We start from the raw sequence: 27,822 nt of genomic DNA, 5'->3' as shown, positions 1-27,822 counted from the left end.
ACACAGTTTGTATGGAGCCTTTGAAATAAAATGTGTCTTATGTGAAAAAGGAGAAAGTATCATCTAGAAGATATCCTTAATTCCTAGACAACATCCAGTTTATAGAACTTCTATGTCTGCTTTTTCCCTCTGCCAGAACTAGCAGAGCCTCAGCGGCCACCTTGCTTGGTCTCCTAACACCACAGGTGTGAGGGCCAGGCGCTGCAGGACTACAGGCTTCTCTCTGTAGACGGGCTTCAGGGCCTCGTGTGGTTTCTCGAGAAGCTTCACCTGGCCACCACTGCACTCTGCTCCCTTTCTCTCCTTGCTGCATCACTTTTCTCCCACTCACCCTGGGTTCACTTGATTGCACTCCCCAGAAACTATTGCACTCCCCACGCACACTTTGCTTCAAGCTCTTTTGAGAGGGTTCAGTTAAGACAGGAACATAAAGAGCTCTTTGGGGAGCAAAGTTGGAAATGATTATTCTGCTTTTCTCCTTATATTGCCCACATTTCTTGACTCTAAACTCCAAGGTTGTCCCTTGCCTCATTCTATTCAGCTTGGCCTCCTTCTTAATTTCCTTTTCGATCCATCTATCCAAATGTATGGGTCCAAAAGATAAGTGCTACTCCTGGGTATTTTTTGCTAACCAATCATGGCTCCATGCCTAAAAGCCAAATTTACCCATGTTCCAAATTGTTCAAAGTCTCTCCTACATGGACTGAGTAGCTAGGCTCTAAGAAAAATAAGGAAATTAAACTTGAGTGTAGCTCCTTAGTAGGTTTTGGTGTATGCTGAAACACTAAATTTGAATATAGCTCTAACTTGTTCTAAAATATTTAAGTTCTGAAACCAAGGACTTTTGCAAAATTATCTTCCTGTGAAGTTACTCTATGACTCCATGTATTTGCTTTTACAGGATGATTTGGAAACACCCTTTGTAACTTGCTATGAGAGAAGCTACGTTCATTGATTTCCCATTCATTATCTCGCTTGTAATTATAAAGCATAAAATAAGAAATTCTTACAATATTCATTTATCAGAGTAGGAAGCTGAGATGTAGAGTTTCCCTTGGTCTCAGTTATAACTGGGTCGCATGGTCAGGCCCTGGGATTCAGAACCTGGCTCACTGGGGCACCTCTATGCGGAACCACCTCTTCCATCACCTCCTACTGGACCTGGTGGATTATGCAGGTTCCTAGTTCGGCTACTAGATTCTGCTGTGGGAAGTACCTGCTTAGCAGCAAGTGGTTTCCCTAGGCTATGGCAGTTTGTAGGAACAATTTAAAAGTCATAAACCCAGGATGTCTTAATAAGTTCCACTTGTTAACTGTGAAACAGCACTTAGACATTAGTTCTTGGTAATGGTAGCACTAGATAATTCAGACAATGCCTGTATCAAGAAAACAGCTTCGTTAACAAGAAGAAAGAAAAAATAAAGCATATGTCCTAACAGATTAGGGTCAGATAAGTCTCCGTTTAAAAGTATGCTTAGTCTGTTATTACTAGCATGATCTGGGTTGGTCTCTAAATATCCCTTTGAGATTTACAAATGAAAATAAAAGCATAAACTGCATAGGCTATTGAGAGAAAGAAATGAGATACTTCACTGAAAGTGCTTTGAACACCAGGCTTGCCCCTTCACAGATGCTCAAAAAGCAATGTCATCCGCTTCCTTCATAGTTCCATGCAGCTGACCACCCCTCCATACTGGGAATCATAGTGTGCAATTTTAGACGTGATTTAGCTTTACGAATGAGAAAACTAAGACTTAGAAAGGATGATGAGTTCTTTAGAGTCAGGCATGCTTTATTAGGAAGCAGAGCCCATGGGGGTGAGTGTGTAGCTCAGCGATAGAGCTGTTGCCTAAAAGGCCTTGGATTTGAGACACACACACACACACACACACACACACACACACACACACACACATCAGATCAAATCAAATGTCGAAGCCTCTAAGTTTAGTTTGATTTGAACTACAGGCTACTGACCAATTTCCTTGTTTTCGGGACTTATAACAGCAGAAGAACTGGCATCCCATGACTGCACACATTGAAGTTTATCAGTGCTCTCTCCGGCACCATCAGTAGGAGCTTGGCTACAAAAGCCTTGCATTTTTGCTTGCTGCAGTGATGACTTCAAATCTGTCTTAGTATAGAGCACTTTTTTTTTTTCATTCATGACTATTTTCCTTATTTTCTTTAAAGATAACTGTCACTATTTAGAATTTATAATCTTGTTTTTACTTTCCAATTTTTTAAAAAACTCATGTAGAAATTAGACTGTTTTAAGATGATTTTCTGCCTACTAACTGGAAATGGATAGCTGAGAGGAAATTAATAGAAAAATTTGGCTAAAATAATTCAGAGCAGGAGCAGGATGTTTAAAGATTGTAGTCCCTAACCAACTACAGGACTCCTAACCATTAACCTCTGCACCTGGTCTTGCAAAGGTGTGAGATGGGCCATTAGAAGAGCATTTGTGGAGAGAGCTGTTACTGGGCCATGAACCCTCTCACCATCTCTGCCTGTGTGGACAGATGGGCACACACACACACACACACACACACACACACACACACACACACAAAGAAAGAAAACAGTTTCTTTTTAAATCAAGAACCGGGGGCTTCAAGAGCTAACTCAGAAGCCTGGATCTTCTAAGGTATGAGTCACAAGATGTCTTGCTCCTTTCTCTTCAGAAGACTGGCAGCCACTTTGGGCTGTGGTGAAGATGGGAAGATGTAGAGCGAGATGGCATCCTTTGAAGGACCCATCAGCAGTCCCAGTTTGAGACACAAGCTGCCAGTAGAGAAAACCATTTCCTGACAGATACCATCAAGTAAGGAGCTCTGGACCCCTTCGGACCATCTCCCTTTCCCAGCTCACACTGCAGTGGGCAGAACTGAGAGTTAGCAAGGTGGGGGCTGAGCCTTGGAGAAGGCAGATCATTTAAAGGTGAAGAACAAAGAGGAACCATCAACCCTATGGCTGCTTCTTTCAAGGCAGGTGAGCTGTCTGTGGCAGGCTGGGCAAGTGGGAGTGCCTGGCATGGAGTATAGAGTTTTTACATGAGGACAGATATATTAATCATCAAGGGGAAGTTATGTTTATTTCTTGGATGTAACCAGCAACAAGGGAAGGGCTAGCCCCTAAGAATATATTCAATAGGTCAGCAGTAGACAAAAATCAAGTGACCTTGTAATTATATCCCAGGGCCAACCCTATTCAAAGTCAAGTTTTAATATGTATTTTTCTCATTTCATCCCCAGAGTGATCTTTTGAACTAGATGGTGCTGTCTTTTACCGTTCATAGATGAGAAAACAGAGAAGCTAAGCAACTTTTCCATGATAAGATGCCCACAGAGCAGTGATTTGTGGCCAGGCTGTCTCCAGCTGCCTCTCAATGTGTGGTTTTCTCTTCCTTGGTAAAAGCCTGAGGTGAATGTTTACTATGTCAACTTACTTAAAAGAAGAGCCAACATATTGGGTACTTCTTAATTTTTTTAAAAGGTTACTTTTTCGAGATCCTTTTTTTCCTTCTATTGGAAAACTGTTAAAATGTGCTCATATTTAAGAAGTATTTACTAACTTCTGTGGTAAAATTTCATAATAAAGACATAAACCTCCAGGGATGTTCCCTCCATTTGTAGCTTTTGGCAGCAGAGAAAGTCGTATGGCCAGGCAACCAAAATCCAAGTGTTTATTTCTTGGAGTTGCATTTTGCAAACCTTGGAACTTGTCACCCTGTAAACCTTTGCCTTTTCCTCTACCTCTGGGGCTCAGGTTTCCCCATTTACAGAGCAGACCTGCTTCCCTGAGGGGAAGGGAGAAAAAGACGGAGGAACTAAACACTCTTGTTTCTCTCTCTGTATCACAAAAGTTCCTTGACAACTGTGCAAAAGTTCAGTATGAAATACAGCGGCACAAATCTAAATTTCCATGAATCTCAGAGGGATGAAATAGAGCTTGAGGACAACCTCAGTGTGGAGATAAAAGTGAAGAAAAACCAAGAACTTAACCAATACTTACTGCTCTCACCCCCCGAGTTACAGATGTGACGGACGATCCTTTTCTTGACCTTCTTGAGTTCATCGAAGTTGTGAACTGTGAGCTTTTTATCTGCAGTCCCAGTGATCTGAATGAGCTGCTGGTCATCTACATCCCCGATGCCCACTGAGTAGATGTCCACGCCTTTGTGTCTCAGCTCTTCGGCTGCCTGAGCCACCTCATCTTGGGAGCGGCCATCCGTGAGGACCAGCAGCACCTGGGGTGTGCCCGTGTTTATCCTGCTGCCCATGTCTGGCTGGAAGTATTGGCTCACCTTCTGGAGTGCTGCACCCAGGTGTGTGTATCCGAAGATCTGCTGGATATTTTCAATCTGAAAGGATATTTCCTTCTCCCCTGCAAAAGCTCCCAGGGAAAACTCTGGCCGGTAGCTATCACTAAACTGGGCTGCTCCTATGCGCACTGTCTTGAGACTGACATCAAAGTCTTGGACAACAGAAGCCAAAAATTCCTTCATCTTCTTGAAATCACTTGGATGAATGCTATTTGAACCATCCATGAGGAAAACCAGATCTACGTTTTTAATATCACAATCTGCAAAGAAGAGGAAAGGGAAAAACAACCAACAAAAGAAAAAGATTTTTTATTAGTGCGTGTTTGCAGTACATAACAATAACATTTATTGTGTAAAGTTGGCATCTGTACACAACACATCTTAATTCTTTTGTTGTCCTTTTCCTCTCCCCTCCCATCCACCTTCCCTTCTTCCATCTCCTCCCCTTCCCCTTTGGAAAAGTTCTATGTCCTTAGTATTCTTTCTTTAACGCATAAGAGCAAATTAACTGTAGTGCTATAGAAATGATATTTACAAAAGTCATGACTTAGGCAACTCTGTGGTCACATCGATTTGGCAGGATATAAATATAAATATCCAATTCCAGGAGGCAGCACAAAGCGTGAACCACTCACACATCCTTTCCTATTGTTCTTGGCTTGTCCATTTGGTCTTATGCCATTTGCATTTCTGAGTTCCCAGAGAGCTGGGAAATATGTTACAGAAAAGTTGTTCTCATCTGCAATCTAGTCTTAACTCTTCCAGAAAGGGGGACCAGTAGTAGCAGACTGAAGGGGGAAAAACAAACAAACAAAATAACAACCAAACTTCCTATAAGTTTAGGGATTCAACCAGAAACAGATGGCTTATATTATTGACTTGGCCCATTGAGCTAGAAAATATTTTTCTGTATTATGGCAAATCAAGAGTGATATTGAAAAGCATGCTTTCTGGTCTATATCTAGTTAATTTCCTTTTCTATCAGCTCCTTTTTGTCTAAACAAGCAAAATACTTACATGAGAAAACTATTTTTGAAGAGGTAATTAAGTATAACTAGGAACATATCCCTTATATTAACAGAGCAAATACAAAACAATATGAATATGTGAGAGCACAGCCAATGAATGAGTTACACTTGGCACATGCTTGTGTGTGTCCCTTAGCTTTCTGGTAAGCATTATAATTTCCTTGAATTTCCCAGTGGCCCCAACACTGACCTAATTTTGTTAATCCTCACTATGGTCTCAGCAAAGACTAAAGGTAGCTGAGATTCTAAACTATGGGCTAAAAGGAGACACAAAAGAAATGTAAATCCTTTAGAAATTGGTTAACTCATTAAATTCTTTTGCAAATTCAGAGTCAAAGGAAATGAAGCCTTGTTTTTCTGCTCAACTGAGAAATTTCAATACAAAAGTGAAACATCAACCTTTACAGTGAACTTCAGAAGGATAGATCAAAATTTAGATATTTGACACAAGGAAGTGAGAGATTTTCCCCACTTTTAAAGTGACTCAGAAAGATTTTGTTACTTATGTCAAAGAAAAAGATGGTAGCTGCATTCTAAGGAGACAAGCCACTTGAAAGCTAGAAATGTTAAATGATTTTGAAAACAAACTGTACCAAGATGCTGGAATTGTGCAGTATTAGTAACTCAGCCAATAAATAAGGGATATTTTGGTAAAATATGTCTTAGGGAAAAGACTAAGGAAACAATAGCCCACAATCTCCCTCTAAACCAAAAGTGCAAAATGGTAGCTGAACAATGAATGAATGTAGACTATATACGGGCAGCTGTGCAACCCCCAGCAGCTGGAATAGAGGCCCACATTCCAAACAAAGGAAGCTCTGCTGCACGTTGTCCTGGAGACATCCGAAGCTGACTGGACTGTGCCCCAATGACAAAGCTTGTCCAAAACTAGTGAGTTAGAAGAACTTAGGAAGAAGTGACTGGGACAGGTTGTAGAAGGTAACTCTCTTTGGGAAAGATGCTGAAGGAAACAATCCTGAGGTCTGTCTGGCTCTGAGACCCTCTAAAATGGGGAGTTCCATGGAATAATTCTGCTTCTCTCCACTTCAGAAAACTCATTCCTGAAAATGTCTCCCTCATTTGGTTTTATGCTAATATTTAGGAAAACTTAACTGATGAGACTCACCTACTTTCGAAGTGTTGCAGACACTGGCTGACACGTCTGAAAATATCCCCTTCAGGCCTCCAAAAGTCTCCACAAAGTAGTACTTGTCACTGGACCCCGCCATGGCTAACAACTCCACGGGATTGGCACCAGCAATCCCCACAGCCAGGACGAGAATGCCTTTTTCCCGCAAGGCCTGGGAAGTAGCATTGAGTTTTTCTGCATCATGGGATTCCCCATCAGTAATCACGATGAGGACCTGGGGAACTCCCTTGTGCAGACGGCTGCCCCGGGCTTCTGTGAACATGTGGTCGGCAAAGGCCAGAGCCTCCGCCGTGTAAGTATTGCCCCCCATGGGCTGGTCACCTTGGAGCGCTGAAATCACCTCTAGTTTTGTACCAAGGTCATCCAGGTAAAACAGCACCTCTGGGTCATCCGCATATTTCATAGCACCAAACCGGACCTGATTCTTGCCCACATCAGCTTTCTTTACTAAGCCAATCATAAAGTCCTTCATGATATTATATTCATCATAGTCGATGCTGCCAGAGCTATCGATTACAAACACAACATCTAAAACTTCAATCCGCTTGCATTCTAGAAGAAAAAGAGAAAGGAAAACCATTGAATATTGTCTCTGGAGAGCATGGGAAATCACTAGACGTTTTACAAAATTGCTGCTGTTTCTCTCCAAGGGACTCATTTCCCATCAGAATGTCAATTCCCTGGGTAACAGAGGAACATGCACATTTGTGCCACCAGCCTGTAGTGATAGTGAGCTTTCAGAACAAGATAGGAGTGACGTGAAACCTACCACATGGGCAGGAGGGATAAAGTGACAAACGATCATCAGAATTTCACAGACATTTCGACTGGAAAGATAACCACAATTCTGTCTAAATGTCCTCATGTAAGTGATTGCTTTGACATTTACTTTCATTTATGTAAGTTTATCTTTTTATTTTTTAAATCACAAGGATCTTGAAAGTTTATTCATAAGACAAACTTTGGGGGAGATGACCAAGTTAAAATGAATTTGACAATGCTATTCATTTCTTGGTTCTACAATGGCTGGGTTTGTAAGGTTGCATTCTTTTCCCTTTTTGCTTTCTTGAAATATTGGCTTTTAGGGCCATTTTCTCCCTAAATTATCCTAGCACCGTAGTCCTACATGTGTAACATGTTCCATCTAAATAGGGAGCTCACCCATCCTGCATCCTAACCGCCAACTCATTCACCCTGGACAGTGTAGTGGTTACTCATTATGTAGCACATTTTCTCTGATTTGAACATCAACTCATCTATTCCTCAGAAACAGAACTGTGAGAATGTATTCTTTCCCTCCACCCCACCCCCAGAGTTTCCCACATGTCTTTCTTTTGTGAGCCTTTTGCTGGCTTCTTGCAGTTCTGCTGAAAACTCAAGAGCCAAGGTTAAGCACAAACAGGAAGCCATGTGTGTAGAGCTGTAAACTCAATTCCTAGGAAAGGCTGGCTCTGCTAAAGAAGGAACTAAGTCCCTTCGGCCTTTTGCTGGCTGCAGAGCTTGCTTGGATTCCTCAGAAGACTAGGGGGGTGGGGGTGGGGGAGATTGCTCAGTGTTGAAACCCTTCAGACTTCATAATTGTTCTGGGTGGAATTATCAGGGAATAAAAACCAGGTGTACTCTTCTTTCTACAAAACAGGCCATGATCGCCAAACCGTACACTGGGAGTTGAACAGAATAATTATTTGAATAAGAAAACACTTTCTCCTCCTTTCAAATTCTAGTAAGACTCAGTGCCTTCATAGAGAGTTTTCTGGACAGTTGTCATTAACCCCACAGTCATAGTATAAAGCTTTTAAAAAATCACTTCCATTGTCCTGCAGGATCACAAGAAGAAAGTAAGGACTATGCCATTTATTTTCTTGGAAGCATCCGTTGCTTAAATTTACATACTACAGTCATTCTTCGTAAGTTTTATTAAATATTGAAATGTTTTCACCCATATCCCATTTGGCCAAGCACTAGTTTTAAAAAATTCAAAAACAGAACTATGCACATATAACAGATGCTGAGCCAAGGGAAATCCCCTTGCCTAGGAAGTGATGCTGCTGTGCCACCTGCCTCAGCAGCTCCCATGTAATCGAAGCACTCAGGGTACACTAGGCTGGGACCTCAGCTCACGATAGGACCAAGGCTGGTGTAATTCATCCTCTAATGCTTTCCATGGGATTAGGCTACAACTAGACTTCAGCTAAAATGACCTCCTCAGTTAGCTCCTGCCACTTTCCTGTCCTCTTTTCCTTCTTTCCCTTCTGAAAGCATCTCTGAATAAAGCACCTCTGCTTCCTCTACTGACTTAACTTCTGCTTCTCGGGAGCCAGGCCTCCCTACCTAGCATTATACCCATTCTCTTAAATGAAAGATTCATCTCCCTAGGACAATTTCCTAGAAATGGAAATGAATCTAGGTGAACCAACATTATTCTTTATTTAACTCAACAGATCAAAACCACTGGCATAAACATTTCAACTAAATGAAAAGCTTCCAGTGTTTAAATACAACTCCGCTTAGTTTAAGAAACAATGACCAGCATGTCTAGTATTTGGACATTGTCACTAGGGGCTATAACCATGCCTACCTTCATGGGGACTACAAATTCCAAAAACAAGATCATCTTCAATGTGCTTCAGAATGTCAAAATTCTCAACATAGAAAACCATCTCCCGCTTCCCACTGATCTCTTCGAGCTGGGTAACGTTGGAGCCAAATACACCCACAGAGTAGATAATTATGCCTTCTTGCCGAAGCGCATCTGCTGGGTCCTTCACTATGTCCTGAGCTTCGCCGTCTGTGATGAGGATGAGAAACTTCCTGACGTTGGGCCGGGCTCCTTTGGCAGGGCTGAAGTACTGAGACACAAAGGTCAGGGCACTGCCAGTCAAGGTGGTTTCTCCAATGTGAGCCATTCGGTCAATTGCATTTGAAATGTCACTTTGGGACCTGAATCTGTTGAGTGAAAACTCTTCCTTGTTGACATCGCTGAACTGGACAACACCAATTTGTACCCTATCGGCCCCAATCTGAGATTTGCTCACCAGGTTCTTCATAAACATTTTCATTTTACTAAAGTTTTCAGGTCCTATACTGCCAGAACTGTCCACCAGAAACATGATGTCAGCTTTCATATCTTTGCAGGCTGCATGGGAGAGAGAAGGGATGTTTATTCAAGTCAACCACATGGACAAAATTAAAAAGAGCAGAAAAATTCAAATCACAAATTACTCTATATTGAAGTCAATTATATGCCTAGTAAAGATTATTAGTAGGTAAGTAAGCTTTGGAAGCAAAAAAATAATCAGGCATTTGAGATTATTCTAGTTGTTATTTAGTGATTTCCTTAAATAAATAATTTGGGGTTTCTCAACTTCAGCACTGTTGACATCTTGGGCCAGATTATTTTAATTGCGGGGAGCAGACTGTACAAGTGAAGGACACTAAGGATGTTTAGCAGTATCCCTGACCTCTTCCTATTAGATGCTAGCAGCACTCAACAGTTTTAATAACAAAAATATCTTTAGAAGTTATCACATATCCCCTAATGATGGAAGGATCCCTGTTATTTCTGTAAATGATTTCACTGTTTTTTTTTTAATTAAAATAAAGTCAGAAGTACTCCTTAAACCTGAAATCACTAGAGCATATTACAAATGTGATATCTAATTACACATATGTTCTAGCAGGGATTTGTGGGAGGAAGCTAGTTATTTGTATTATAGAGAATTCCTCCAGCTGTCTTTGTTATTAATCAGACATAAATCAGAACCACACTAGCGTGGGCTCCCAGTTCTGTTCTAGAGAACAGAGATAGTTACTCAGGAAGGTAATTTACAAGCTAAAGTTGAAAGGCAAAGCTGTGGTTCCTTTTTACCTCCTTCAGTGCAGATTTCTTGAACAACTTGGTTTCTTATGTCCTTCAAGGCATCAAAGTCATGCACATAATACACTCTCTTTTCCTCGCCGGCGATTTCTCGCAGCTGTGTATGGTTGGCCTCCTTGACACCAATAGCGTACACACGGATGTTCTCCTCTCGAAGTCTGAATGCAGGCTCTAAGACGCTATCCTTAGATGCTCCATTTGTCAGAACAACAAGGTGACATGGCACTTTGTTTCCACGCTCCTTCTTTGCCCTCTGCAGTAGCCCTAGTGTGAAATTCAGGGCTGCACCTGTGTTTGTGTTCCCACCCATCTGCCTGATGTTCTCAATGGCCTTACCCAGATCATGCTTGTTGGAGTACTTATTGATCTCAAATTCCAGGTCCCAGCCATCTGCGTACTGAACAGCCCCAACCCGCACCTTATGGGGGGCAATGTTGAACATCCCCACCACCTCTGACAAGAAGTTCTTCACTTCGTGGAAGTCTGTGACCTGGGTGCTCCCAGAGCCATCGATGAGGAGATAGATGTCCGCTTCCTCAGTGTCCACACAACCTACAAAGGAACCAAACAGTTGAAGGTGGCCCATGGGCCAAGGGTGAATGAGAATGAGGTGCAGATGGGGAAAACAACAAATGCGAGCCTCCTCAGGCAGAAAAATGGAAACAGCTTCCATGCTTAAAAGTATTGCCGTTGTCGCTCAGGACAAGAGAATCTTAGCATTCAATGTGTCCAGTGAATTGTTTCTGTTAGTGTTAGAGGATTACCCTAATTTCTTGCCCTGAATCAGGATAAATCTGGACACAGAAAATTAGAAAAACTTGAAGCTGCTTTTTAATGTTATTTTTCCACTACTAAAACAACTACTCAGCCAAATGACAAGTGGAATGTTGCAGAATGGAGATGGTGTTTAACATGATATTGAGGACATATAAGTGCTCTTTCTTGAACTCTAGAACAAAATATTTACTCTTCCCCACTCCTAGTTAATTAATGTAGGAATATGGTCACAACCTTATATGACACTGTTATAGTAAATGTGAAATAAATTACTTTCGTGAATGTGTACGTATATATGTATATATACACATGCATAAAATATTTACATAACATGCATGTATATATCAAGCACATGAAATATGATAATATGTTTTCTCTCTGTATACTAGCAGATGGTACTTCACAACAAACTATTTTGTCAACAAACTATCCAAATTATGCTTCCTGTTCATTCTCTAAACTAGAATTTGGGGATGAAGGAAAAAGAGGAGAAGAAACTACAAAAAGTATGAAGAAATAAAGGAAGCCAAGCATGGTGGCTCATGCCTGTAAATCCCAGGACTCTGGGCGAGTGTGGCAAGAAAAATCATAAGTTTGAGCCCAACCCTGGCAACTTAGTGACTGAGTGAGACTCTGTCTCTTGTCTCAAAATAAAAGATAAAAAGGTCTGAGAATGTAGTTTGTTACAAAGGCCCTAGATTCAATGCCCAATGTCATATAAAAGAAGAAAGAGGAGGAAGAAGAGGAGGATGAAGAGAAGGAGAAAGAGAAGAAGGAGGAAAAGCAGAAGAAGAAAAAGAAGAAGAAAGAAAAGAAAGAAAGAAAGAAAGGCGGAAGAAGGCAAAAAGAGGTAAGAGGAGAAGAAAGGAGAAAAGAGGGAAGGGAAAACAAGGGAGGGGAGGGGAGAGGAGAAGAAGAGAGGAAAAAAGATCAGGGGAATACAAGAGGTAAAGACCAGAAAGAAAAAAGAGGGAGAAAAGAGAAATCACACATAATGGTATTCGGGCATGTGTGTGAGTAACCAATCCAGTTAAATCCAATTAATCCAGTTAAAGCCATGCAAAAGAGAAAGGAAGGGGAACAAAAGTCCCTTTGGAACCTTCAGTGGATTTCATTGTCCCCAAACTGATAAACTGATAAATTTCATGTTATAGAGCTACAACAAAATTAGGCTCTTTCTGCCCACCTACATCACAACCTGCAGCTCCTTATCTTTGGTATATAATGTGAAGACTAAGAGGAAAGAAAAGAAACGTCACAATCCATCCTCAGCGATACTCTACCAGACTTGAGGCTTTCAGTCCGCTCTGCCAGGACAGAAACAGTGCGTGTGATCTGGTTCCGCAGCTTCTTCAGAAAGGTCACGTTGTGGGCAGCCAGCTCTGTGAAGGAGCCTAGCATGGAGACATACTGCTCAGCGGGGTGGGATGCGATCTTCTCCAACTGGGCTGTGCTGGCCTTGTCTACACCCATGGTGAAGATTGTCACTCCTTGGCGCCGGAGGTTGACTGCTGCCTTTGTCACATTGTCTTCTGAAGCTCTGTGGGTCACCAGCACCACAATCTGGGGCACCCCCTGATTCTTCCGGCTGCCATGCTGTGGGGTGAAGACTTCCTTCCGGACCTTCCTGATAGCGGCTCCAGTGTAGGCCTGCCCGGCCTGGGGCGAGAGGCTCTGGATCTGCTGGAGCACCTCTGACTTGTTGGTACCCACACTCAGGGAACTGATCACCTTGGTCTCATTGCTGTAGGTCACAAGGCCAACCCTCATGCAGCTTTCCTTTATGTCAAGGGCAGAAACACTTTCTTCCAGGAATGCTTTGAGGTAGTCAAAGTTCTCCTGGCTGCCATTGACTGACACATCCAACAGGAACACAAGGTCGGCCACAGAGGGGCCTTGGCAAACTGTGGGAAGGGAGCAAACAAGCACAGTGTTAGCTGGAGGCTTGGCATATCTGCAGGGTGTCAGCAGACTGGAAGATCATAAACAAGAGCTTGGCTGTGTGCTTCCAGAAAGAGGAGATGTGTAAAATGATTATGAAGCCGAGCTCAGAGGAACCCAGGTTCAAATATTCAACCTTAGCTAAACTCCCAGCCTCAGTTTTCTCGTCTGTAAATGGACATAAAATATTTATCTCAGAGAAATTAGGGGGATTAAATGAGAAAACGTACTTAGTGGAGAGCCTGGTTCATAAGATTTAATGGATGGTAACTATTAGATATTAAAATCATTTAAGCATCATCACCATCATTATAATCAGTAGTTATATTCCAAATATGCCCAAGCTACTACTAGTATCCTAATGCTACTAGATATAAAAGTACTTTCAATCATTTTATTTGAGAAAGATGCTGGTAAGGAGTCATAGTTTCATAGGCTACCATAAGAAAAGCCTTCTCATGTTCACTATGTATTCACTGTGTGTGAAGATGGGGACAACTATTTGGAAGAAAACAAGAGACAATATGATAGAAAGTGAAGATCTCCAGTGGTCTTGCTTTGAAATCCGTGTTTCTTAAAATTGTTTCCTTATGATCTGTTTTGTTCTATTTAACTTTACCCTCTTTAAAAAAGAAAAGCCTTCTCTGGTACCAATAGGCAATTACAAATGTCATCACAGACTGGATTAAGCAGCAATAATACACCCCATGTTATTTATTGAAACAGGGCATGCTGATGCCCACAAACTCTTGGCCCTCTCATTAACAAAATAGGATAAAAGGACAAAACCAGATCGCAGGTAGGCTGTGGAGTCCACACCCCACTCTGACTGTAGATTACTGCCTGACCTAGTCCAGGTCATGTCACCTATAAGGACACCTACAGCTTCATCTTTGCAAATTAGGGGGTTGGGGCAAACAGGTTATTTTTCAACCTTAACACTTAGTAATTAAGGAACATACCTTGAGGATCCAATGATTTCTTTGGAAACAAATTGATCTTTTTAAATGAACCAGTAATGAAACCATATAGCAGCTCAAACCTAGGGAGATAGCTCAGAGGTGAGCTGGGTTCCAGGGAGAGGCAACCCTGAATTTTAAGAAGTCTGCGAATGACACACAACACAGATAAGTGAAACAGAAACCCAAGGCCAATTCAGTTCACTAGATTTTAAATGGCCACAATCACAGGGCCTGCTTGAATCCACTGACATTTCAGATCTGAAAAGGCAGGCCTCCTGGAGGAAGGGCTGCTCATAGGATTTCAGTCCTCTCCTCATGTCGATTTTCAACATCACTTCGCCATGCCCACACAAGCATCTTAAGCCTACCTTCCACACGGATGTCATTGACTGTGACTTCCCTGTGCTTGGTCACATCCTTGATGATCTGCGTCATGTTTTGGGAAAACGTGCTGAGGTCTCTGGCTGTCCGAAGGTTGAAATGAAACTGAGACGTGGCCATGGCCTTCAGGTTTTCCTCAGAAGCCTCCTGCATCCCCACCGAGATGATTTTCACCCCATCTTTCCGCAGGGCATTTGAGGCCTCTTCCACGTCGTCCTCAGACTCAGCTGAAGCCAGGACCACCAAAATTGGGGGGAACTGTGTCTTATCTCTTCCATTTGTGGGTGCAGAGAAATAGGTCTTGTGGGCCTCCTGGAGAGCCTTTCCTATCTTCAGGGGCCCGCCGATGAACCCGAAGTTCTTCTTGAGGTGGTTCAGCATGGGGTTTCTGCTCCTGAAGGTGTTAAGGTGGAACTCGCTGTGGAGTGTGTCGCTGTACTGGGCCAGGGCCACACGGTACTTGCTGGCCTCTATGGGGAGACTGCTGATTACTTTGTTGATGAACATTTTCACCAACGGAAAGGACTTGGTTCCCAGGTGATCCGAGCTGTCCACCAGAAACACCACATCCGCGTACTCAGGGTCTGGCCCTATAAAAAGATACGTACAACATAGCAACTTTAAAATTTTTCTTCTATATTTTTATATGGGGAAAAATTTAGCTTTTTATTTTCTTAGTTTCTTCCCACTGAACCAAACACAGTAGCTGGAAGCTGCTTTCTCTCTCTCTCTCTCTCTCTTTCTCTCTCTCTTTCTCTCTCTCTCTCTCTCTCTCTCTCTCTCTCTCTCTCTCTCTCTCTCACACACACACACACACACACACACACACACACATGAAAAGAAAGAATGAATGGTTTGGGAGGCTAATGCCTTTGTAAGGCTTATCATTTGAACTGATCACAAAATTAAGCATCACTTACAGAGAACGATTAGAAATAGGTAAATTTAGACAAGTAGAAATCATGAGTTTTTGTTAGCAGATAATTTTACCTTGTACTTTTTTTTGCCTTCAGAATTTGAGCCCAATTTACCAACAAGATAAAAATTTTAATGAAGAATCAAACTAATCCAAATTGGTTTTAACAGTGGAATAAGAATATTTCATTGGGATTGTCATTTAAGCAATGTAATAGGAGGCCCAATTAGCTTATATTAATTTTGTATTCTAAAGTGTCAACTTGATGAGTTTAAAAATAAACATATGAGATTGGGTTAACCTAGTTTTAAGTTACTAATAATATTTTTGATGACTCCTATAAATGACCTTATAATTGGTAAATTGATTCTCATAAAAATGTGTTATCACTAATATATTTTAGGCTAGAAGAAGGATTGTAGTTTTAGTTTCCATTTAAAAATACAATTTTTGTATAAGAACATAATATTTTTTAACCATTTAGTGATAGATTTATAGAATATAAATATAATATAGAAGTATATATTTACACAATAGAGAATCTCAGAACACCAATGTCATTTACTGACACCTTGCTGGTCTGAACCAAGTTCTCATTACTTTAGCGTGAGATCCATTATTTCTTGTCCAGGGAAGGGAGTGAAGTGTGTGTGTGTGTGTGTGTGTGTGTGTGTGTGAATAATAACATCCCCTACCATGTTTTCAGCTAACTCTATAAATTCTGTCAAGTCAATCGATGTACTTGGGCTGTGGTTTCCTCTATTTTACAATAAATAGATTCAGCTAGAAAACATCTAAAGTACCTCTTGACTCTGAAATTTTTGAGTATCTAAATTAATAAACCATTTTTTTTATGTAGCAGGTCAGAAACCAGTGTTAAGCTCCAGTATGCTGTTTCATTCTTTTTACAGTAGTCTGACCAACATATAGTAGGTAAAATAATCTTATTTTTAAAGCAAAGCTAATTTCCTTCAATCAGGTTCATTTCATGCTTATGCAGTGAGCAGCATCCTGGGGACTGGAATGGTGAGGGCAGGTCAACATGCCACCCAGTAGAGGCTGGCTGCTCAGGGAAGCCCACACAGGTGCCTCAACTTATGATCATGTGTGACCTGTCCAATCAGGAATGTGGCCCTGTATCCTGTGTGGCTTAGAAGTGTAGGCACTTGGTAAAAGGTGGTTGATCCAGGCTCCGATCAGGTCTTTCCTTATATCTGTATCATGCAATATTTGGGAGTGTGGAATACTTCTCTTTAAAACAGTTAAGACCCAGTGAGATGGGGAGTGATGATTTTTTTCAGGGTAAAGTCTAGCTAATCTCTTCCCAAACTTGTTTCTGAGGTCAGAGTCCTCAAGAAAGCAGTCAAGGTGTCCCTGGACATGAACTGACCAGGACAAGGGCCTGCTATGTAGGAGGTTGTGGAGGTGGGGAAGAGTAGGTTAATGCAGGCACTTGAACCCCACTGAGACAAGCTGCTGACAGCCGGTACCCGCATGGACTTCCTCTCCAGGGCAAAGCATGTTCCTTATGATGAGCAAACAAGCACTTCAAATGCAGGCAAAACCTAGACGCTTACCTAACACTAGCGTACAACACAAATTTAAGAGACCTTCCAGTGTTTCAAGTCCTGAACCTAATAGTAACAGAATTTTCATACGACCTCCCAGAAGACCTAAAATGGGGTGAAACTAAGGATGGAATGGCACTTTCTACATCTTTCTACCATTAACAAAGAATAAGGCCCAGAATTTTCAAAGGAACACAGAGTAACCCAAAATATTTTTATTAAAAATTGATCTCTGGGTATAGTGGTATAAGATGGTGATCAAAACAATCTGTGAAGCTAAAGCAGGGCACACACAAGCTTGAGCCCAGACTGGACAACTTAGTGAGACACATCAAAAAGAAAGAAGGAAAGAAGGAGAGAGAAAGAAAGAAAGAAGAAAAAGAAGGAAAGAAGGAGAGAGAAAGAAAGGAAAAAAGAAAGAAAGAAGAAAAGAAAGAAGGAAATAAAGAAAAAGAAAAAAGAAAGAAAGAAGAAAGAAAGAAAGAAAGAAAGAAAGAAAGAAAGAAAGAAAGAAAGAAAGAGAAAGAGGGAGACCGGAGACTGGAGACTGGGGGTACAGTTCACTGCAAGGACCTGGGTTCCATCCCCAACTACTGAAAAAAACAGCCTCACTTTCATCAAAATAAAGACAAAACAAAATAAATATCTTAACTTTTAAGTGATTTGAAATCATTTATTGCCTGTCTACTACAATGGAAATCAAGTAAAAGGATTCTTTCCATTGTTTTCCTTACCAGAATCTTGATTCATGGAAACATGGAAACAAATAATTATAAGGAAGAAAATCAGCAGCATTTTCATGTTACGACCTGAGAAATCTCCAACTCAAAACCTGAAAAGGCAAAAATATAAATATATAAAATTGTGGCAGGTGTTGCTCATTAATCAAGACTCATAGACACAAAAGCGTAGAACACCACGTAATAAACCAGAACAGGGCCAGGAATGTCTGCAGGTCACTAACCTTCTGATCCAAGCTCCTTAGGGAACAAGGACCTCTGCTCACAGAGTTAAGCTCTTCCAGTGTGGCAGGCCCTGTAGAAACCAGAGTAGGACTGTCAGAGGAGGTAGAATAGAGCTGGTTCTAATAATATTATGAACTCAGACTGGTCATCTCCCTCTGTCCTGGTCACTCACCGTCATAACAATTCAGAGTACACAGCCAGGACACAGTCTCACACCCATAACACAGTCTCACCATCCTGGACATGGAGCGTGTTTCACCTTTGAGTAATAAATGAGTACTTCTAGAAGTGACCAGAATTCCCTGTTTTTCTCTCTCCCTAGTTAAATAGGTAAGTATTTCTTTTTATCTTTAAATTTGACAGAAGAATTAATTAGTAGTGACTTTTCGCAGTCTGTATGTCTTCCTCTTCAGATTGAAGAGCTCCGTTTGTTTCTAGCTGCCTAGAATTGCCAGAAGCAAAGGTTACAGAATTTCAGGTTGGAATGAAAGCACTTTCAGTCACTGTATTTTATGGAGCAAAACTGGATTTAATGATGATGAAATTAAATGTTGTCCTAAAGTGAGCAGAGGTTAGTCAATCATCTTTCCACCAAGAAAAGATGGATGGATCCATTAATAAACGAGCATCTTCTCTATGTCCTGCTTAATTGCTACTCAATTTTTATTTGCAGCACTTTCTCTGGCTTTTCCACTCCGTTTCAGGCAGGTTCCTAGTACCTAGCATTTTACCTATTCAAAGATGGGATCTTAGATCTGAAAAATTCCATCCTTGTTGTTTACCTGCTCCATTGTCCTGATACGTGGGAGTCTACTCTAGTGTTGTACAAAAAGTCAGATTACACACACTTCTGAAGCTGTAAATCAAATTTTCAGTCCTATTTAAGTGGCAATAAGTGAGCTGGAAGGGAAATCTTAAGAAGTTATTTTCAGTTTAGCCTTCATATTTTAGAGAAAGTGCATTGCCCCAAGTGAAAGCTAAGTCATAGCATCTGGACAATTTTTATGAATGTGTATAACAATGAATCATGAATTCCTTCCTTCATGGAATCTTTTTCATGTGAGAACAGTTTCACATTTGTTCTCCTATTTGATATTCATGAAAACTATAGTTGAGGTAGTATTATTCCTATTTCATAGATAAAGAAATAGATTCCTACGGGAGAAGTAACCCGGGCAAAGTCACAGTGCTAAAACATGACAATGAAACTAGAACACACATCTGTGTGACTCTTAAGTCTGTCATTTAAAACTCAGCCTGCATCTCAAATTCGATATTATGAACATGAAGTGTGTCTGATTTTCTTCATTTTATGTCATTTTCTTAAGTACTAAGAAGATATTGGCACTTGTTTACATGTCTCTGTTTTTGTTTATCAAAACCATGGCTTTATATCATTTTTTCCTGTTTCTATTACTAAAAATTTTGAAGTTATGAGAAATGAAAGAAAATATTTTCAGATAAATTCATAAAAGCAATGTCAAGATTTTCAGAGTCAAGATGGGAAGAAAATGATGTCGAATGAAGGTTAAATATCTGGATACAGAAGCAAGGATTAGGTGAGCCACAACAGCCTCAAAGCACCATGTGGCAGCTGGGAATACCCCATGCTGATGGTCAGTGCCCACTGATCCATGAAAAGTTACATTCTTTGGGTCAGCATCTTCTGCAACAGTGTTCTTGCAGCTTTGAAATGGAACCCCAAATCTGGTGTCCCAGAAGAGAGTGCTGAAGCCCAGTGAAGTGATCGTTTGAGGTGCCTTTATGTTCTCCCTTGTATGTACATGGAGTGCAGTGTGCCGTAGGACAACTGATGGGACTAAACTTCCAAGTCAGGGTTGGGAGGCAGGGCAATGGGTTCAGTTTTACCACATCAGAGCATGGATGAAGTCCCTGTCATCTGTACTGTCCTAGTATCAAATACAACCAAGATTTTCACACTTAAATTTCAAAAATATCTAATCACTTGAAGACATATGAAGGGAAAATGAAGGAGATATTTAAGGTAATCAACATAAAATGTAAATTGACAGCGCATTCAGTATAACAGTGAGATTGATCGTCCCTTATTATAGAAACAAATGTGTGGCCTCTCTAATCTGAATTGGTGGCATGCCTTCCGTTGGAAATCAAGCAACCTGAAGCTAATGCTGTCTTGTGGAAGCTGTATGCTATGAAATCCTTTTAAAATATCTGTATCTCTGTTGACTTTTTGTTGAGAAGGAGGAATTTAAACTAAGCTGCCAAAGCAACACAGACACTGGCTTTGGACCCAGAATGTTCAGAACCTTTCCAACTGCTCTCTCAAGGCTCTAAGAACCAGGGGTTCCAGGAGAAAACTTTTTTGTCTTTTTGAGACAGGGTCTTGCTATGCAAGTCAGGCTAGCCTTGGGCTCACTTTGTAGCCCAGGTTGGTCTCAAACTTGCAGCAAATCTCCTGCCTCAGCCTCCTGAGTGCTGGGATTACAGGAGTGCACCACCATGCCCAGGTCAAGGGAAAATTTTGCCACATATAAGCAAACTCACAATCCAGTGATGTCTAAAAAGAAAAAAGATGTACAAGCCCAGAAGGGACACAAGAGAGACTTTAGCAAAATTAAATGTCATTTCTTTTCTTTTAAACTAGAAATGAAGGATGTTGTATATCATTTTTTAAGTACTAATTCTATTATTCTTCAAGAACAAAAATATCAGCTGTTTTACTGTAATCAACAATACTGGTCCTTACCCTCAATGTTGATAAAGGGTTGCTTATTTAATGCACTGTTTCTCTTCCTCAAATGACTCTACTCATAAGTTAAAGGGTACAAAGTGAAATCTCAAAGCTAGATTTCAGTTCAGGTTACAGAGCTGCAGGTGCCACACTTGGCTCACAACTGGCACAAAGTAGTCAATCGGTGACAGTAAAGAAAACAAAACATGAGCTCTCAGAGTGGCCAGTTGCAAAAATCTTGCCATTAATGTTACACTTCCCTGTACTACATTTTCTGCAATAAAAAGCAAGCTTCCTGTGCCGATTATATCTGAACAAGGTCATGTGGATAACCTCACCACTTTGTAAGAGGAACACTTAGTCGCGTTGAGAAGGCTCTGGCTGAACAGAGAGAGCACAGGCTACAGCGTCTTACGATGCATGTTCTACTCCATCCCGCACTCTTGGGTGAAGACGAACAATTATTTCCACAGGTTCCTAATCTATACCCCAAGGGACTATATTCTAACTCCCCAGGCAGCTCCACACTTCGACCTAAAGCTATCACCAGAAGAACTACACTGTCCCTCAGGTCACCACAGGTGGCCAGCTCTGGGCTGGGGCAGCAACAGTGAGGGAAAGATAGATCTTGGCTACTGATCTTTCTGGGTCCAAAAGCCTTCCAGAATTCCTTAGGACTCAATTACAGGAAGTACAGGGAACTAAAACTTCAACAATGCAAATCCCTTGAAATTAACTGCCCAACTTCATAACTAAGAAAACCGAATAAATCCCAAAGAAATACAGAGATACTAAAGTACTAAATATTAGGTCAGAAATCAGCAAGCTGAAAATAATGATTAAAATAAAATTAGTATTTGAAAAGACAAATCTCTGATCGACAGGCCATTTTGCTCTTTTTAGCAAGGTTTAAGCTCAGGACAAACTAAGCAGAGCCTACCTACCGGGTGGGCTTTTACTAGAGCTTAATCCACCATGGGAAAGGCAATACCCAATCTCAGTCCCTGTTAAACACCAGCTGGTAAATACCCAACCTCTACCCGCTCTAGCTATCCAATCCCAGCAGAGGCAGGGCTGGTATGACGAAATACAAGCTCACAGTCAGAAGCACAGGCCTGCTAAGAGGCTGAGATCTAATCATAGGATTACAGCACAGTCCCCCTCCTTCCACACCTTCCCATCGCATTACTAAAGGCCTGTTTACAGCAATTCCTTAGACCTAGGGTATCTTTTTCAGATATAGAGTTTATTACAAGACATACCAAAAGGGCAAAATGAACAATTTGAAGACACAATAAGTATCCAAACCAGATTCAGATATGGCAGATAAATTGGAATTTTTAGACCAGTAATTTAAAGCAATTATCACTAATATTCTAAGAGTTCTAATGGACAAGATAGAAAGCCTGAAAAGTAGGCAATGTAAGCAGAGAGACAGAAATTTCATTAAGAACCAAAAGAAAATGTAAGAATTTTTTTTTAAAACGCTGCAACAGGACTGAAGAATGTCTTTGATGGCTTCTTGGTAGATTGGGCACAGCTGAGGAAAGAATTTCTGCGCTTGAGGCCATCTCGATAGAAACTTCCAAAACTAAAGAACAAGAACCCAAACTGAAAAACCAGAGCAAAATATTCAAGAACTGCAAGAAAACTACAAAAGTATTAACAAATATAAAGAAACTACGACAAATATAATGATAATACCAAGAGAAGTAGGAAAAGGAAAGAGTTTTGAAATAATAATGAACAAGAATTTTCTCCAAAGTTACTGTCAGAGAACACCAAGAATAAATGTCAAAAACACTGCATGTAGGCATATTATTTTTCAAACTTTAGAAAATTAAAGATAAATTAAAAGTCCCAGAAGAAGCTAAAAGGGGAAAATCCCTCATCTATAGATAAGCAAAGACAAAAATGACACCCAATTTCTCAGAAACTACAAGAGCAAATAAAGTGTGGAATACAATAATATTTAGTGTTGAGAAAAGTCTTTACACTCTAAAATTATCCTTTACAGTAAAGGAAAGGGAACCTCGAAGGCATCTTCTCAGTAAATGGTGCTGGAAAATGGGATACCCACACATAGCAGAATGAAATTGGACCTTTATCTCGCAACAAGTCAAGCTTCAAAAGCAAAAGCAAAAACTAAAAAGCCTCTGCAGAACAAAGGAAACAATCAACAAAATACAAAGGAAGCTTACACATTTAAAAAATGTTTGTATATCTGATAAGTGGTTAATATAAAATCATATAAGGAATTTATACAACTCAATAGCTAATCATCTAAATGCACATAGCAAAAGCAGGGAAACAAATAACATGATTAAAAATGGGTAAAGGCTTTGGCTATTCAAAAAGCAGTTTGTTCCATAGATACATGAGCAGATAGCCAGCAACTCTTTCATAAAATACAAATCAGGTATGCAGATACATTGTTAGGATGGCTGCTATCAAGATTCACTATGTGTCACGTACCTGTACCAAATTTGCACAATGAATGTAAATATGTGTCATAAGCATGATCTCAGAAAAAAATAACAATAGTCGTGAACACAGAGAAAGGGGATCTAGAGAGGGAGGGAAGTGGGTGGGGAGGAGAAGAGAAATAGATAAGCATCAAGATATCTTATGTACATGCACGTACTCCCTAAGATGAAGGTAAGCTTTATGAATGCAAACATGTATTAATAAAATAAAATATACTGAGAGATAACTAGAGTTGGTGAGACTGAAGATGAAAAGATTAGACACAGTTATGGGAATGTAGATGGGTGCACGTGCTGTGAAAACCAATATAGAAGTTCCTAAAGCAATTAAAAATAGGATTCAGCAATGCCCTTCTGGATGTGTACCAGAGGGAATGAGTAAAGATATCTACACTCTGTAAAGCTATCTACGCTCTCACGTTCATTGCAACATTATTTACAATTGTCCAAGATACCAGAATAATTTAAGTATCCGACAGCAGATGAATGGGAAAAGAAATTATGATATATATGTGATATTCTATATTATATAAGGGCTACTATTCATCCTGAAAAAAGGAGATCCTATTGTTTGCCTTAACATGGATGAAACTGGAAGACATTATGGTGAATTAAGCCAGATACAAAAAAGAAAAAATATTGTATAGTCTCACTTATATGTGGACTTCAACACAAAAAAGTTCAGGGGGTAGACGGTAGCCACTGGAGAGAGGAAGGAATAGAAAGATGCAAGTCAAAGGATATAAAATTACAGACGTGTAGAATAAGTCTAAAGATGTAATGCACAATGTGAAAATAACAGTTCAAAAAGCATGGTGTGATTCAACATATTGGTGTTCTCTGTTCAAACAGTGGGTAACTGAGATTGCAGATAAATTACTCTGCTCAATTATCATAATCACTTCACTGTGTATATCAATATGCAGTACATCCTAAATACCTAAACTAAAAAACAGAAAGTCATCTCAGTCAAAAAATTGCGGGGATTTATTGTTAGCATACCTGCCTTGCAAGAAATATTGCAGATAGTTTTCTGCAAGCAGGAAAATGATATAGATCAAATCTCCCTATCAAACATTAGAAAAGGAGTAGCTGGAAGTAAAATAAAACTTTTTCTTTTCCTTATTAACTGGTTTAATAGATAAAAGTTTGTTGAAAATAATAGCAGTAATGTATTTAATTCTGTATCTCATGTACAGTTATGTGTACTTAGGTATAGGTACTTATGCAATGACAGCAATGTTACAATGGGAAGAGAGGAATTAAAATTACATGTTTTTATCACAAAGCATTCAGTATTTGTGCTACTAGAAAGTGGATTCAGTTTAGTTGTAAGTGTATATTGTAAGTTTTAGGGTAGCCATTAAAAATGGTTTTTTAAAAAGTGTAACTGCTATACTGAGAAAGGAGAAAAAGCTCAATTTTTAAAAAAGTATAACTGTTATACTGAGAAAGGAGATAAAGCTCAATTAAAATCAGAAAAGGCCAAATAAAAGTGGAAGACACAAACAAGAGCAAATAGAAATGTGATGAATACGGTAGAATTAATGTGAGTAATGTTGAATGGTCTAAAGGTAACAGTTAAGAGACATAGGTCGTCAGAGTGGAACAAAACTGAGACTCAATTATACGTTTTCTACAAGAAAGCCTCTTCAATTATAAAGGCATATTTTGATTCAAAGTAAATGGATGAACAAAATATGATCCATGCTGACACTAATCGAAAGAAAGCTGAAATGGCTATACTAATTTTGACAGAGCAAACTTTAGGATAATCAAAGTTATTAGGGATAAAAAGGAAAATTACATAATGGAGGAATGAATTATCCAAGAAGACATAATAGTTAACAAGCATGTGCATAAAAACAGTGTGAAATTATATGACCCAAAGCCTAAGAACTGCAAAACCTCTTTGAAAAACCACAAAGACAAAAGTGAATCCAGTATTATAGCTGGATTTAACACCCATCTATCAGAAATGTATAGATCCAGCAGGCAGAAAATCAAATAAGGACAGATTTATGCTCAAAATCACCATCAATCAACTGTGTATGATAAACACCTATAGATTATTTTATCCATCAACACTAAATACACATTCTTTTCAGACTCACAAAGAACAGTACCAAGATAAGCTTCATCTGGGACATAAACCACAACCTTGGCCAGGTGTGGTAGCACATGCCTGTAATCTCAGCACTTGGGAGGCTGAGATAGGAAGATCACCACGAATTTGAAGCCAGCTTGGGCTACATAGGGAGACCCTGCCTCAAGCAAGCAAACAAAAAAACACAAAGCTATTTTAAAAGAAAAGAAATCATACAATATCTTCTCTCAGCTGATAATGAAATTAAACTACAAATTGATAGCACATAGACAACTGAACAAATCCCCAAATTCATGGAGATTGAACAACATACTTCTGAATAACACATGGATCAAAGACTAAATCTCAAGAAAAAAATTTCTTTGAACAAAAGTAAAATGTAAACACAACTGACCAAAGTTTGTGGGATACCATGAAAAGAGTGCTTAAAAAGAAGTCTATAACATGGGATGCATATATTGGCAAAGATGAAAGATATTAAATCAGTTATCTAAGTTTCTCCCTTCAGAAACAAGAAAAAGGGATCAAATTAAATTCAAAATAAAGAATAATATTAAAGAAGAATTTCAATAAAAATTAAAAATAGGAAATCAATGGAAAAATTAACAGAACCAAGTTTCTTTGAAAGGTCAATAAAGCTGATACACCCTTAGCCAGATTAAGAAATAAAAGAGAAAGGATGCAAATTACTAGTATCTGAGATTAAATATGATAAATCATTACATATTACATGACATTCAAAGATTAGTCAGAGAATATTATGAACAATTTTGTGTCCATGAGTTTGACAATCCAGATAAAGTGGGCCAATTACTTGAAGGACATAATGTACACAACTCACACAAGAAGAAATAGACAATCTGAAGAGATCTATATCTATTAAAGAAATTAAACCAATAATTATTTTCCAAAAGAGAAAATATCAGACCTACATGTGTTCACTAATGCATTCTACATTTAAGGAAGATAATAAACCAGTTCTCTGCAATCTCTTTCAGAGACAGAAGCAGAAGGAAGATATCCTACCACATTCTATGATGTCAGCATCACCCTAACATCAAATCCAACAAAGGCATTATAAGAAAACTACAAACTGGTATATTTCATGGAAAGAGACGCAAAAACTCTGAACAAAAAAATTTTAGCAAATCAAATCTAATATTATATAAAAAGCTGTATAATAAAATCAGGTTGTATCACAAATATGTAAAGCTGGCTTAATATCTGAAAATCAATTAATGAAATACATTCTATCAATGAGTTAAACAAAAGTCATATACGCCTAACAACAGAGGCATAAAAAAGACACTGCAAAATCCAGCACTCATGATAAAAACTCTCATTGAACTAGGAGTAGAGCGATTTCCCTCAGTTTGAGGAAGAATATGCAAAACCTTAAGCATAGTAATACCATACTCGAAGTACAATATATATCATAATTGAAATGACAAAATTTTCTACTAATATTAAGAATAAGGCAAGAATTTCCAGTCTCATCACTGCTTCTCAAAATCACATTGGAAATTCTCACTAATAAAAGAAGACTAGAGAAAAAAATAAAAGCTATATCTTTGGGGAAAAAATAAAATTGTCTTTGTTCACAGGTAATAAGATTATGTCTGAAAGAGACAACAACAAAAACACGAGAACTAGTAAACAAGTAGATCAAGACTGCAGGAAGTAAGGTTAACACACAAAGCCACCACTTTTCTATCAATCATCAGTGAAGCTTTGGAATTTGAAATTAGAAACACTGCACCATCAATTTCAGTTCCACCCTCCATGAAGTCCGTAATAGTAATGTTTAACTTAATAGTTTTCTCTTCATAAGAGCAAACTACGTTCATGATCTATATAGGAAAACTACAAAGCTCTGATAACAAAGCACAGCTAAGTAAATGGGGAGTTTACATGTTCATAGATAGGAAAACTAGATGTTGCCAAGACACCAGATCTTCTCAACCTTTTCTAAAGACTCATGCACCACAATAAAAATTTAAGCAAGTTATTTTGTCTATATTGACAGTGATGCTAAAGTGTATATGGAAAGGCAAAATACAATAATGAACACAATACAGAAGGAGAAGAACAAAGTCTTAAGTCTGACACTACCGGCTGCCAAGACTTTCTGCAAAGCTATGGTAAGTAGGCAGTGTGGGACTGGTGCAAAATCAGCAGAACAGAAGAGAGAGCACAGAGGTAGACCCATACAAGTACATCCAGGGGATCTTTGTCAAAGTAACAAAGACAGTACGATAGAGCAGGCTTTGTCTTGCTGCTAAAACAAAGGAACACACACACACACACACACACACACACACACACACACACACCTATCCTTCACAGAAATCTACTAAAAATGGATCACAGGTTTAAACATAGAATTCACAAATATAAAACATAAGAGAAAATTAAGATATCCTGAGATTTTAAAGGCACAATCCATAAAAGAGAGAATACATAAGTTCGACTTCATTAATATTAAACTGCTCTGTTCTGTTAAAGGTACAGTCAGCGGGTGGGTGTGGCTCATGGGGAAAGTACCCACTTAGTGCATAAGGTCTTGGGTTTGAACCCCACCATGGTTAAAAAAAAGACAACAGAATATAAAGAGAAGCCACAGG

At 39.5% G+C, this 27,822-nt stretch overlaps 1 protein-coding gene across 1 annotated transcript in view; it reads right to left on the bottom strand.

Annotated features, from left to right (window-relative positions):
- Col6a6 (collagen type VI alpha 6 chain) overlaps positions 1-27,822 on the bottom strand; it is a 141,127-nt gene that overhangs the window by 82,692 nt on the left and 30,613 nt on the right. Inside the window, exons 2-9 of the mRNA XM_013159804.3 lie at positions 17,892-17,962; positions 17,662-17,759; positions 14,431-15,033; positions 12,443-13,063; positions 10,374-10,934; positions 9,084-9,641; positions 6,482-7,057; positions 4,018-4,587 (exon numbers count right to left, since the gene is read on the bottom strand). Coding sequence (XP_013015258.1) covers positions 4,018-4,587; positions 6,482-7,057; positions 9,084-9,641; positions 10,374-10,934; positions 12,443-13,063; positions 14,431-15,033; positions 17,662-17,728 — 3,556 coding nt within the window. The 5' untranslated portion in view covers positions 17,729-17,759; positions 17,892-17,962. The remainder of the gene's footprint in view (positions 1-4,017; positions 4,588-6,481; positions 7,058-9,083; positions 9,642-10,373; positions 10,935-12,442; positions 13,064-14,430; positions 15,034-17,661; positions 17,760-17,891; positions 17,963-27,822) is intronic.

The sequence above is a fragment of the Cavia porcellus genome, unplaced genomic scaffold (assembly GCF_034190915.1).
Source record: "Cavia porcellus strain 051 isolate PalLab524CR breed Dunkin Hartley unplaced genomic scaffold, mCavPor4.1 scaffold_5, whole genome shotgun sequence".
Taxonomy (NCBI): Eukaryota; Metazoa; Chordata; class Mammalia; order Rodentia; family Caviidae; genus Cavia; species Cavia porcellus.
This window is presented reverse-complemented; position numbering and strand designations above follow the sequence as displayed.